This window comes from Trachurus japonicus, chromosome 18 (genome assembly GCF_045865225.1).
Source record: "Trachurus japonicus isolate A0001 chromosome 18, Traja_1.0".
In the NCBI taxonomy this organism is placed as follows: Eukaryota; Metazoa; Chordata; class Actinopteri; order Carangiformes; family Carangidae; genus Trachurus; species Trachurus japonicus.
In genome coordinates this window covers 11844080-11858423 of record NC_140924.1, presented here as the reverse complement: position 1 = coordinate 11858423, position 14344 = coordinate 11844080, and the positions used below count along the sequence as shown (strand labels likewise).

The following is a 14344-nucleotide window of genomic DNA, read 5'->3' as shown; positions in this document are numbered from 1 at the left end:
GTCTCTTTCAAACTTCAAGAATCTCTTGAAAACTCTTCTTTTTAGAGAGTAATTTCTCTCCTAACACCACCAACACTTTACCCAATCTTTACCAATTAAATCATTGTAGAACTTGGTTCTGCCAACAAGGTCATCTATTGTATTGAAACTTCCCTATAGTTTGTTAGCCACTTTGGATAAAATCCTCACTTGACTCAAATGAGTAAATGGAAATGTGATATCTCTGTTACCTCTGTCCCAGACTATCAAACAGCTTCATTTTCACCTGATAACAATCAGCAAAGATGACTGAAGAAAGAGCCAAAAAATTGAGACCACAGGCCAGACAGTTGAGTTTAAAAAGTGAAACTGCAAAACGGTGAGTGACACTACTGCCTCTTCACAGATGAAAGGATAAAGGCAGAGTTCGTATATCATTCACCTGGAGAGCAGCGAAGACATTTTATGGATCTTAAGAGATTGACAGCAGTGATCTTTACAGAGCAACACACCTCCATCACACATAAAAACACACAGCACGCATTAGTGAAATTTGTGACTTGTATTTCAACATTTTACAAACAAGAAATGTTCAGCCTTACACATTTTAAAGGACTGATGTGTTCATATGCAAAGGTGAAAAAAAGTATTTATCCTCTTTAATGTTTCTGTTTCAGTCTTTCTTACAGTGATTAGGTTCCTCCTATAGTCATTACATTCAGTGCAGTGTTTCTTGCTGTGCACTGCTTAGTTTATTATGTGAGCTGTTAAATAAATTATTAAATATTGTATATAAATACATGAATTTAGCTTGAATGACCCATTTTGAGACAGAAACTTCTCTATATAACCAAAGCTTTTTATTTAGATAAAGTGCAAGAAAATCATAACGACCACAGCAGCTGTCATCGTGCAAAATCACAATATACTGTATATTCTTGTTGTTCATTCTGTGTTTTATTTTAAGGCTGTTCTACAGTCCAGTCTCTTTCTGCCTCAGATTTTATCCTCATTGGCTGACAGAGACAAATGGCTGTACTGAACAAAACGAAAGTAACTTCAGGTTGGGAGCTTATTTGCCCAGTAAACACAACCAGTGTGTGGTTTTTGAGGTTGTGAGGTACTCAGTCACGTTGTCTCAATGTCAACAGTCGTCTGCTCTGTTTCACTCATACTTATGTAGCATGAACAGTTTGTGATGTGAGGTCATTATCAGCTGCCGTTTCACTGGCTTGTTTATGTCACAATGGTTTATCCCATAATTTACAACCTATTGAACTAGGGAGCAGTTGGAAAAAGAAAGAGCCTGAGAACTGAACTGAGTCTGTTAAAGGTAACACATCTCAAAATTACAAATTACAACACCACCACTGAATACAGCCTCATAAATGAGCAACTGAAGGCATTTTCAATAGAACCACAAATACACAGTATAACAGCACTTTGGCTGCTCAGTTTTCAATAAATAAATCAAACAGTAATACAATGTCGCTAATAGGGATAGTGCAGTAAGTAGTCATAAGTTTAAAACAATAAAGTTAAAGCTGGGTCAGTTTTCAGGCGTCCCAGGATGTCCTGATCTGAGGCCTCCTCACTGTCATCTGTGGACGTAGAAACAAAGAAGGAATTATTGACATGACCGAACCTTCGATACGATCGAACACCATTGAACACTGATCTTCTGTGATTGATTCACTGACCGGCAGGTTGGTGGGGGACTCTCTCTGGGGCAAATGCTGGCTGTAGGCAGGTGTAGGTCTGGCTGATGCTTCATATGTGAATGAAGGGTTTTGATAATGTCCTAAAAACAGAACAACAGTCAGTGCTTTTTAGAGATTTCAGCTTAGGTTTGTAAAGCGAGGACAGTATCAGAGTTTTTAATAGTTTTTACTACTGGATTAGAAGAATAAGTGATTGTATCTGTAGTTGATACCACATTACTACACCCATGCTCAGTAATTATTACTGCATTAAATACATTATAGACGTACCAGAATTGTGTGTGCTTGTTGAGCTGTTGGGTCTTGGCCATTCAAAGTCCTCATCCATCCACTCTTTCACCAACTCATTTTTCTTGTCCTTGTTCCTGCAAAAAAAGAAGACATTTCGTTAGCAAAATGTCAAATGTCAGCAAATGATGTTTGGCTGTTGTTTGCTGGGGTTGTTGAGTGCCAAGAAAGGAGACCAAAGGGTGTGCTTGAATTATTAGTTTAGAGGGCTGGGCAAGTTTCAGGAAGAGCAATATTCCACCCTAGCCATTGAACAGTGGACAATCTCTTGACTGTGGCTAGGCTGCCTAACATTATTATCTTTTTTAAAAGATCCCATTTTAGCTATGCCTTTCAGTGTGTGTTTTCATTGTTTTTTTGTATTATTGTTTTGACTGTGTTTACCCTTGTGGAATGCTCTGTAAAGCACATTGTGCTTCCACCTGGAATGACATGTGCTACAAACATTTTGTTTGCTTGCTGTTTTTTAAGGTGAAACTGGGGGAGTGTGTTCAAGAGCTTCAATGAGGCCTGAGGCTGTTAGGGATGAGGGTCAGCACATTCAAGTAGCAGGTTATGGTTCACTCACTGCCAGAAAATGTGGAATTGCTCTGTTTGGGTTAAGATCATGTCTTCTCCAAGTGAAAGTGATAAAGTATCTTGGGTTCTTGTCCATGAGTGAGGGGAAGATTGAAGTGCAACATTGATATGTATTGGACTATCAAAGTGAAGAAGGGGCTCAAACTTCTAAACTGTCCTTAAATTATTACTTGAATACAACCTGAAATCTAAAGGAACCTCACTAACCCCATGCTTAATGACATGACAGTTGGGGGCGGGACTAGATAAGTTGGGGGCGGGACTAGATAAGCTTTTGCTTCTCCCGCTTTCCCTTTCGGTCATGTGTATTGTATTAATTGGATTGAGATGATGTGTGATGATGATGACTAATTGACATGCCCGAAATGAACCAAATAAATAAATAAATAAATTATGTTTTATACTAACAGTAAATAATGTGAGTGTAGAGCTTACTGTGATTGCTTGCGTTTGTTCAGCAGTGTGTATGCAGTCAGGGCTGCCACAGTCACCAACAGACCAAGAAGGGTCACACTTAATCCTGCGTAAAAAGGAGTCTTCACTATAGGGAGACTGCAGTAATCGCCCAGGTACCAGGTGGAATCTACAGATTGGCATCTGGAATAGAAGAAAGGAGTAAACAAGAGTTAACAACTTTTCACGATTTGCCTCCTTGATTGTACGCAACTAGCCCAAATATTTAGAAAAGGGAACAGACTGTCTATAGTGTCAAAATAGGCAAAGTGATAACACAGTCAGCTTACTCGCAAATAAGTCCCGTCTGCTTGAACACTCTGCATTGTCCCTTATTGTTGCATGTTTTATGACTTGAATGCAAATCGCTACATGCGGTCACACAGGTGAGCCTTCCATCAAGAGATACAGCTTCATAGAGGTCAGCAAGATCTGGATCTTCTGGATCTTCACACAGAGCTGGAGAGAGAAACAATTCTGATGTTAAATTCAAACCTGATCACATCTTTTATATGATGCTGAATTCGAGCAACTTGCTATTTATATGAGCAGGCTGTTATGTGTATTAGACCTTTGTGGTCCAAAATTAATAAGACTTGCTGGGCCATTCAAACGTAAAGATGTCTCAAAAGAAAATTGGAACATGTGTCGTATTGTTAAGGATTTGTAAATTGCAGTATTTCACCCAGGTCACTGCTGAGGACATCACACTGAGGTGCTAAAATATCATGAACCTTTACCACAGAGTGATGTCAGACTTACCTCCCTTATCCACTTCACCTTTATCCACAATGGGTGGAGCGGTGACCACAACAGGGCACTCTGGTCCTGAAGATTCTAAACACAAACAATTTTTGATCACAGGAAAAAAATAAGTTTCTAATATAAACTTATAATTGTTCTGATTAAGCTCTTGTTATTTCAATTTGTAGCTTAACTTTATTCAAACCTCATGGCTCATGTGCAGAGCATTCTGTTTAAAGTTATATACCAATCGATTTTTTAGTCTTACCTTTGCAACTAACCAGTTCCTGAACAAGGACCTTCACTTCTTCAAAGACCTTGTCATATGTTTCATTTGAGGCGGCGTCGTTTGGAACCGCCAAGACTACCTCATGGGCGACACGGACACTGGGACAGAGAGAGTTTAAAAATGTTAAATTTTTTTGTGATTCAAAACATGTAACACATGCTATTGAGACTGACATGTCCATCATGTGTTAAAAGGTTGTTGATGGGTGATAATTTCCCTCAGAGACAATTTGATAATCAAGCATGGCAGGGTTTCTCCATTCTACCAGGCAGGTCCAATGGGTCAGCCAAACTCCCATGAATGATATCTTTACCAATAGTAAAATACTAAATAACTTATGCTGCCTTCACCTACACTGCTTCAAGAACTCAACAATAATCCTTGAGCCATGTTTGCCTAAGATCTTCTGCTGAGCTCAGAGACTCCTCCAGTGCATCATTCTCTTCAATAAGTTTACATGTACTCACTTCACTGGACACCAACATACCACACAGACAGATGTAGGCTACAAAGTCAGTTTCAAGGTCGATTGATTATTTAGCTGTCAGAGCCGACGCCTGCTTATCTGTGAAAATAAGGCCTATTGTTTCTACGGGAGGCTGCCAACATGTGAAGTGTCAGATTACTGGATTTGGACCAGTGTTAGATCAACCCTAACCCTAAAGGTGTCTGTGCTTCAATTACCCTTCTTCTCTTGCTGAGACTTTAGCCATGACTTCATATAATGATCTCATCTGAAATAAAGGTACAATTAACAGTTAGTGTTAACATCTGGCATTGACACCTGATCTCTGGTTTAACATCCTGCAGTGAAGGTGTTTGAATGTCCTCACCTCTTCCATGTGGTTTTCTGACAACCTGACTGAAGAAGCTCCGGGGCTAAGAAAAAAAAAGGAGAGTAGAAATAAATATATCATTCGCCTCCCAGGATGGTCTTTTCTGCGTTTAGAATACAGTGTTAATGGTAAGTACTTTACCTGACGTTAGTGACTATCACTTCTTTAAAGGTTTGTATGCTGCTTTTGTAATATGGCGTCATCTGAATGAGTAAAAACAGAACACAATGTGAACTTTTTTACAGTGAAGTTCAAATCATGGCATAGGGATTACTGTATGATAGATTAGGTTTGGTATGTTGCTGTAATCCAACTAATGATATTTAGGGCGCTTTCACACCAAATTTTTTTTTTCTGTTACATTGTTTCCATATAGTCCAGTAAAGTTCGCTTTCACACTGCTATTATGACAGCGGACTAAAGGATCTACCGACGTCATGACGGATGAGCGTGCGTCTGACGTTAGAGCATAGAAAGTGCTCTGAAAAAAAGAAAATAAAAATGTGTAAAAAAAGAAAATAGCCTACTGCTGGAAAGCACGCTGTGGTTTGGAATCGCAGTGCAGAAGAGTGAGTTTAGAGCTGATGAAAGGAGAGAAAAAAGAGGGTTGTGCCGCGGCGAAAATGCTCTCATAGATGAGAGCGGCAGCGATCAGCGATCAGCTGTTTTGTGTAGTGGAGGGGAACACACACACACGCTATGCGCACACGCGCGATCCTCCTGTCAGATGCGGCTGCATCTCTCCAGGTCACTTGTGTATGTGAGTGTGAGAGAAATAAAAGCTCTGACTTGCTGGGGCAGACGCTGTTTGGTGTCACCCGCTGATAAATATCCGTCTTTTTCAGACTTTTTTCGGCGGAAAAAATATATTCGGGTCAATATATAAAAAAAATAGGCTATATAAAAATATGCATGTATCGTTTGGGGATTTATATTAAACACTCTACTGTTTACTACTGTCCTCTTTCCTTTTTTTCTGTTTATTTACTTTTTTCGGCACGTGCGAATCAGACGTTATTTCCTGTATTTGGTCTGATGGTTCGAACCTTCCAAAAAAATGCTTTCACACTACGCAGCATCGGACCTTGGTCCAGGATAGTCCGGACCGAGACCACCTCCTGAGGCTGGACCAAAGACTCGGTCTTTAGTCCGGACCGTGGTCCGGGGGAGCTTTCACACATGTCAATTTGATCCGAACTATCTGGAAAGTCCGAAAGTCCGGACCAAACAAGGTAGGTGTGAAAGCCCCCTTAATCTACCTTCTCTCTGAAGTTTCCAACAAACTCTTTGTATTGAGTTGTTTCTTTGTCTTCATATGCGGGATTAAACGGCTCATTGATCACCATATCAACCTCCACAGGCCTCTCAAGTGTTTCTGCAATAGAGTGATATATTGTAAAACATAAAGGACAAGTTACAAGAACTGAATGCAAAAATTGTGCTCTGTGAGATGTAGTGGAAAATGAAACAAAGCTTGACAATTAACTGACGTTACCTGGCGTAAGGGTTTCAACGAACTGGCAAATTGTTCCACTGAATCCACTGGGACATACACAGGCGACACCATTGAATGTTCCACCATTTTGACACTGGAGTGGTTTTGCTGTTGTGACTGATGTGGTCGCCTCAGGCTCTGATGTCACGGATGTGGTCGCCTCAGGCTCTGACGTCACGGATGTGGTCACCTCAGGCTCTAATGTCACGGATGTGGTCACCTCAGGCTCTGACGTCACGGATGTGGTCACCTCAGGCTCTAATGTCACGGATGTGGTCACCTCAGGCTCTGACGTCACGGATGTGGTCACCTCAGGCTCTGACGTCACTGGTGTGGTCACCTCAGGCTCTGACGTCACGGATGTGGTCACCTCAGGCTCTGACGTCACGGATGTGGTCACTTCAGGCTCTGACGTCACTGATGTGGTCACTTCAGGCTCTGATGTCACGGATGTGGTCACCTCAGGCTCTGACGTCACGGATGTGGTCACCTCAGGCTCTGACGTCACGGATGTGGTCACCTCAGGCTCTGACGTCACGGATGTGGTCACCTCAGGCTCTGACGTCACGGATGTGGTCACCTCAGGCTCTGACGTCACGGATGTGGTCACCTCAGGCTCTGACGTCACGGATGTGGTCACCTCAGGCTCTGACGTCACGGATGTGGTCACCTCAGGCTCTGACGTCACGGATGTGGTCACCTCAGGCTCTGACGTCACGGATGTGGTCACCTCAGGCTCTGACGTCACGGATGTGGTCACCTCAGGCTCTGACGTCACGGATGTGGTCACCTCAGGCTCTGACGTCACGGATGTGGTCACCTCAGGCTCTGACGTCACGGATGTGGTCACTTCAGGCTCTGACGTCACGGATGTGGTCACTTCAGGCTCTGACGTCACGGATGTGGTCACTTCAGGCTCTGACGTCACTGATGTGGTCACTTCAGGCTCTGACGTCACCGATGTGGTCACTTCAGGCTCTGACGTCACCGATGTGGTCACCTCAGGCTCTGATGTCACGGATGTGGTCACCTCAGGCTCTGACGTCACGGATGTGGTCACCTCAGGCTCTGACGTCACGGATGTGGTCACCTCAGGCTCTGACGTCACGGATGTGGTCACCTCAGGCTCTGACGTCACTGATGTGGTCACTTCAGGCTCTGACGTCACGGATGTGGTCACCTCAGGCTCTGACGTCACGGATGTGGTCACCTCAGGCTCTGATGTCACGGATGTGGTCACCTCAGGCTCTGACGTCACGGATGTGGTCACCTCAGGCTCTGACGTCACGGATGTGGTCACCTCAGGCTCTGACGTCACGGATGTGGTCACCTCAGGCTCTGACGTCACGGATGTGGTCACCTCAGGCTCTGATGTCACGGATGTGGTCACCTCAGGCTCTGATGTCACGGATGTGGTCACCTCAGGCTCTGACGTCACGGATGTGGTCACCTCAGGCTCTGACGTCACGGATGTGGTCACTTCAGGCTCTGATGTCACTGATGTGGTCACCTCAGGCTCTGACGTCACTGATGTGGTCACCTCAGGCTCTGACGTCACGGATGTGGTCACCTCAGGCTCTGATGTCACGGATGTGGTCACCTCAGGCTCTGACGTCACGGATGTGGTCACCTCAGGCTCTGACGTCACGGATGTGGTCACCTCAGGCTCTGACGTCACGGATGTGGTCACCTCAGGCTCTGATGTCACTGATGTGGTCACCTCAGGCCCTGATGTCACTGGTGTGGTCACCTCAGGCTCTGACGTCACGGATGTGGTCACCTCAGGCTCTGACGTCACGGATGTGGTCACCTCAGGCTCTGATGTCACTGATGTGGTCACCTCAGGCTCTGACGTCACGGATGTGGTCACCTCAGGCTCTGACGTCACGGATGTGGTCACCTCAGGCTCTGACGTCACGGATGTGGTCACCTCAGGCTCTGACGTCACGGATGTGGTCACCTCAGGCTCTGACGTCACTGGTGTGGTCACCTCAGGCTCTGACGTCACGGATGTGGTCACCTCAGGCTCTGATGTCACGGACGTAGTCACCTCAGGCTCTGACGTCACGGATGTGGTCACCTCAGGCTCTGACGTCACTGGTGTGGTCACTTCAGGCTCTGACGTCACGGATGTGGTCACCTCAGGCTCTGACGTCACGGATGTGGTCACCTCAGGCTCTGACGTCACGGATGTGGTCACCTCAGGCTCTGACGTCACGGATGTGGTCACCTCAGGCTCTGATGTCACGGACGTAGTCACCTCAGGCTCTGATGTCACGGATGTGGTCACTTCTGACGTCACGGACGTAGTCACCTCAGGCTCTGACGTCACGGATGTGGTCACCTCAGGCTCTGATGTCACTGATGTGGTCACCTCAGGCTCTGATGTCACCGATGTGGTCACTTCAGGCTCTGACGTCACGGATGTGGTCACTTCAGGCTCTGATGTCACTGGTGTGGTCACCTCAGGCTCTGACGTCACTGATGTGGTCACTTCAGGCTCTGATGTCACTGATGTGGTCACCTCAGGCTCTGATGTCACGGATGTGGTCACCTCAGGCTCTGACGTCACGGATGTGGTCACCTCAGGCTCTGATGTCACGGATGTGGTCACCTCAGGCTCTGATGTCACGGATGTGGTCACCTCAGGCTCTGACGTCACGGATGTGGTCACCTCAGGCTCTGACGTCACGGATGTGGTCACCTCAGGCTCTGATGTCACTGATGTGGTCACCTCAGGCTCTGACGTCACGGATGTGGTCACCTCAGGCTCTGACGTCACTGATGTGGTCACCTCAGGCTCTGACGTCACGGATGTGGTCACCTCAGGCTCTGATGTCACTGATGTGGTCACCTCAGGCTCTGATGTCACTGATGTGGTCACCTCAGGCTCTGACGTCACGGATGTGGTCACCTCAGGCTCTGACGTCACGGATGTGGTCACCTCAGGCTCTGATGTCACTGATGTGGTCACCTCAGGCTCTGACGTCACGGATGTGGTCACCTCAGGCTCTGACGTCACGGATGTGGTCACCTCAGGCTCTGATGTCACGGATGTGGTCACCTCAGGCTCTGACGTCACGGATGTGGTCACCTCAGGCTCTGATGTCACTGATGTGGTCACCTCAGGCTCTGACGTCACGGATGTGGTCACCTCAGGCTCTGACGTCACGGATGTGGTCACCTCAGGCTCTGATGTCACGGATGTGGTCACCTCAGGCTCTGACGTCACGGATGTGGTCACCTCAGGCTCTGACGTCACGGACGTAGTCACCTCAGGCTCTGATGTCACGGATGTGGTCACCTCAGGCTCTGACGTCACGGACGTAGTCACCTCAGGCTCTGACGTCACGGATGTGGTCACCTCAGGCTCTGATGTCACTGATGTGGTCACCTCAGGCTCTGACGTCACGGATGTGGTCACTTCAGGCTCTGATGTCACTGATGTGGTCACCTCAGGCTCTGATGTCACGGATGTGGTCACCTCAGGCTCTGACGTCACGGATGTGGTCACTTCAGGCTCTGATGTCACTGATGTGGTCACCTCAGGCTCTGATGTCACGGATGTGGTCACCTCAGGCTCTGACGTCACGGATGTGGTCACCTCAGGCTCTGACGTCACGGATGTGGTCACCTCAGGCTCTGACGTCACGGATGTGGTCACCTCAGGCTCTGACGTCACGGATGTGGTCACCTCAGGCTCTGACGTCACGGATGTGGTCACCTCAGGCTCTGACGTCACGGATGTGGTCACCTCAGGCTCTGATGTCACCGATGTGGTCACTTCAGGCTCTGACGTCACCGATGTGGTCACTTCAGGCTCTGATGTCACTGATGTGGTCACCTCAGGCTCTGATGTCACGGATGTGGTCACCTCAGGCTCTGATGTCACTGATGTGGTCACCTCAGGCTCTGACGTCACGGATGTGGTCACCTCAGGCTCTGACGTCACGGATGTGGTCACCTCAGGCTCTGACGTCACGGATGTGGTCACCTCAGGCTCTGACGTCACGGATGTAGTCACCTCAGGCTCTGACGTCACGGACGTGGTCACCTCAGGCTCTGATGTCACCGATGTGGTCACCTCAGGCTCTGACGTCACTGATGTGGTCACTTCAGGCTCTGATGTCACTGATGTGGTCACCTCAGGCTCTGATGTCACGGATGTGGTCACCTCAGGCTCTGACGTCACGGATGTGGTCACTTCAGGCTCTGACGTCACGGATGTGGTCACCTCAGGCTCTGACGTCACGGATGTGGTCACCTCAGGCTCTGACGTCACGGATGTGGTCACCTCAGGCTCTGATGTCACGGATGTGGTCACCTCAGGCTCTGATGTCACGGATGTGGTCACCTCAGGCTCTGACGTCACGGATGTGGTCACTTCAGGCTCTGACGTCACGGATGTGGTCACCTCAGGCTCTGATGTCACTGGTGTGGTCACCTCAGGCTCTGACGTCACGGATGTGGTCACCTCAGGCTCTGACGTCACGGATGTGGTCACCTCAGGCTCTGATGTCACGGATGTGGTCACCTCAGGCTCTGACGTCACGGATGTGGTCACTTCAGGCTCTGACGTCACGGATGTGGTCACTTCAGGCTCTGACGTCACGGATGTGGTCACCTCAGGCTCTGATGTCACGGATGTGGTCACCTCAGGCTCTGACGTCACGGATGTGGTCACCTCAGGCTCTGATGTCACGGATGTGGTCACTTCAGGCTCTGACGTCACGGATGTGGTCACTTCAGGCTCTGACGTCACGGATGTGGTCACTTCAGGCTCTGATGTCACGGATGTAGTCACCTCAGGCTCTGACGTCACGGATGTGGTCACCTCAGGCTCTGACGTCACGGATGTGGTCACTTCAGGCTCTGACGTCACGGATGTGGTCACTTCAGGCTCTGACGTCACGGATGTGGTCACCTCAGGCTCTGACGTCACGGATGTGGTCACCTCAGGCTCTGACGTCACGGATGTGGTCACCTCAGGCTCTGATGTCACTGGTGTGGTCACCTCAGGCTCTGACGTCACGGATGTGGTCACCTCAGGCTCTGATGTCACTGGTGTGGTCACCTCAGGCTCTGACGTCACTGATGTGGTCACCTCAGGCTCTGACGTCACGGATGTGGTCACCTCAGGCTCTGACGTCACGGATGTAGTCACCTCAGGCTCTGACGTCACGGATGTAGTCACCTCAGGCTCTGACGTCACGGATGTGGTCACTTCAGGCTCTGACGTCACTGATGTGGTCACCTCAGGCTCTGACGTCACGGATGTGGTCACCTCAGGCTCTGACGTCACGGATGTGGTCACTTCAGGCTCTGACGTCACTGATGTGGTCACCTCAGGCTCTGACGTCACTGATGTGGTCACCTCAGGCTCTGACGTCACGGATGTGGTCACTTCAGGCTCTGACGTCACGGATGTGGTCACCTCAGGCTCTGATGTCACTGGTGTGGTCACCTCAGGCTCTGATGTCACTGGTGTGGTCACCTCAGGCTCTGACGTCACGGATGTGGTCACTTCAGGCTCTGACGTCACGGATGTGGTCACCTCAGGCTCTGACGTCACGGATGTGGTCACCTCAGGCTCTGACGTCACGGATGTGGTCACCTCAGGCTCTGACGTCACGGATGTGGTCACCTCAGGCTCTGACGTCACGGATGTAGTCACCTCAGGCTCTGACGTCACGGATGTGGTCACCTCAGGCTCTGACGTCACGGATGTAGTCACCTGAGGCTCTGACGTCACGGACGTAGTCACCTCAGGCTCTGATGTCACGGATGTGGTCACCTCAGGCTCTGACGTCACGGATGTAGTCACCTGAGGCTCTGACGTCACGGACGTAGTCACCTCAGGCTCTGATGTCACGGATGTGGTCACTTCAGGCTCTGACGTCACGGACGTAGTCACCTCAGTCTCTGATGTCACTGATGTGGTCACCTCAGGCTTCCCTTGACCTGAAATAATTTTACAAGAAGAGAAATTATGATACAAATCGAGAAACAAACAATTCAGATAATGACTTAGTGACATGATTTTAGGCAAATATCAACAGATAAGAGAACAGATAGAGGGTCTAGAGGGTTACTGTCTCAACAATCTAGACGCTCCCCTCCCACCAAGGTTTACAAGGAGCTTCACCATACAGAAAAGCATTATTAACTGTGATGAACTACAGGTTAGGTCAGTTATGGAGGGGTCAGGAGGAGGTGAGCTGTGAGCGCTGTGTCACACACGTTAATAATGTTAGCTTACTCCCCAATGAAACATCATCTGGTGTTTTATTGTGAGGTTCCTCTGTAAAGGAGAAGTAAAGCACTGACAGCAAACCCAAAAGAAACCATAAGAAAACTCACCATTTGTCTAGATTACATTAAAAGATTATGCTGAAAAATAATATATAACATGGGTCTGTTCATTTTAAGAAATTTTAATGTGGAAAAGTTGTTAATTGTAACTTTAGGTGAGGTAAGTCCCAAATGACAGATTTTCCTCACGGAAATCTAATTTGTTCTTTTTTTTTATTATTACAGATTAGGAAATATCTGTGCATATATTTTCAATCAAATACTGTTTTTAGCAGCAAGAGTAACAGTGTATTCCTGCTTGATTCAGGAGTTTGTCTACATGTGACTGAAATAACCACTGAATACACATTTTACATTGTAAAAAAAATAGATATATAGCGATAACAAGGCTAATGCTTCACATTTATTTCAAGTCTAAACCTCAATTCAATCAAGTGAAATTCAAATTGCGGTCTCTTTGATAAATAAAGTGTCATGCCTACAGAATGAGATGTTATTGCTGGCACAGAGTCAACAATAATTAGGACATCAACATCATTTCAGTAAAAATTGAAAAATGCTCTGTCTGACTGAAGCAATGACTTGAATCCCCAATTTCTGTCACAATCGCCTTTTTTGCATATCATTTATCCCTAATTTGTCTTTGTATCATGGTAGAATATCCATATGGATCTTACCCTGAGCAGAACACAGGCAGATGAGCAAAGCTGACAGAATCAAGAAATGTGAAGAAAAAGCCATGGCCAGATTATCCGGGGCAAAAGCAGATGGCAACTGACACAAGATGCTCAACTCCTAAAGGTTAAAACTGCCCCTCCTGGTGCACTTGGTCCACTGCGAAGTCACATCAGTGGATTAGCTCTATGTAAACACGCCCAAGCATCATTAAGGTGTTGAGACATCGAGCATATGATAGGCCTGACTGAGATAAGAGGAACAAGCGTCATAGAAAATCATTCATTCACAAAGGTTAATGGCACCTCTCCTCGTTTCCACTCTTTTACAAGTGCATGGCAACATCTTCTGCTGATACACTGATCAAGGACAGCCATTCTGTGTCACTTCCTCTGTCCTATTGTTATTTGAGTAACGTAAACTACTATAACTTATTTGTTTGGTCAATTTGGTCTCTTTAGTCTCTTGTATATGTTAATCTTAAAACTAGTGCTGGGCATAGATTATTTTTTTTTAATCTAGATTAATCTCACTGCAATCTTGGAGTTAATCTAGATTAAACTAGATTAAAATGGCTCATTTGAATTCGGATGAAGGCATTCAAGTGATGCACGATATGAAAAATTTCTACCGATAACCCATCATTTCCTGCTTCTCATTGCCGATACCGATAAATTCGTATTTTTATATTTAACATAATAGGCTCTAACCTATCTAACAAAAGCTCAGGCTCTTCAACTTTTCATTTATTTTTTTCATGTCATATCTCACAAATATTTGTGGCCATTTGCTGTGAATAAAAAATGGCAGCAGAAGACACTCATAGGCCAAACAGTTAACATATGAAATTAATAAATCAAAAGCACTGACATATCAAATCATCATACAATTAAAACAAAAAGTGCATCCCTCAAGAAAACTGTTTAACAGAGCTATAACTGGTTTATCTACAAAAAAACAAGATTCATATTCA

At 46.6% G+C, this 14344-nt stretch overlaps 1 protein-coding gene across 1 annotated transcript; it reads right to left on the bottom strand.

The window, feature by feature from the left end:
- Positions 1 to 1721: 1721 nt before the first annotated feature.
- On the bottom strand, positions 1722 to 13437 carry LOC146968784 (mucin-17-like; the record flags this gene model as incomplete). The annotated part of the gene is made up of 12 exons (XM_085759316.1): positions 13374 to 13437; positions 6385 to 6732; positions 6149 to 6264; positions 5031 to 5092; positions 4887 to 4932; positions 4738 to 4787; positions 4033 to 4151; positions 3783 to 3857; positions 3311 to 3479; positions 3003 to 3164; positions 1971 to 2065; positions 1722 to 1780 (listed from the first exon to the last, which is right to left on the bottom strand). Coding segments are annotated over exons 1-12 (1365 nt in total), but the record flags the coding sequence as incomplete, so codon positions are not given.
- Positions 13438 to 14344: the final 907 nt, after the last annotated feature.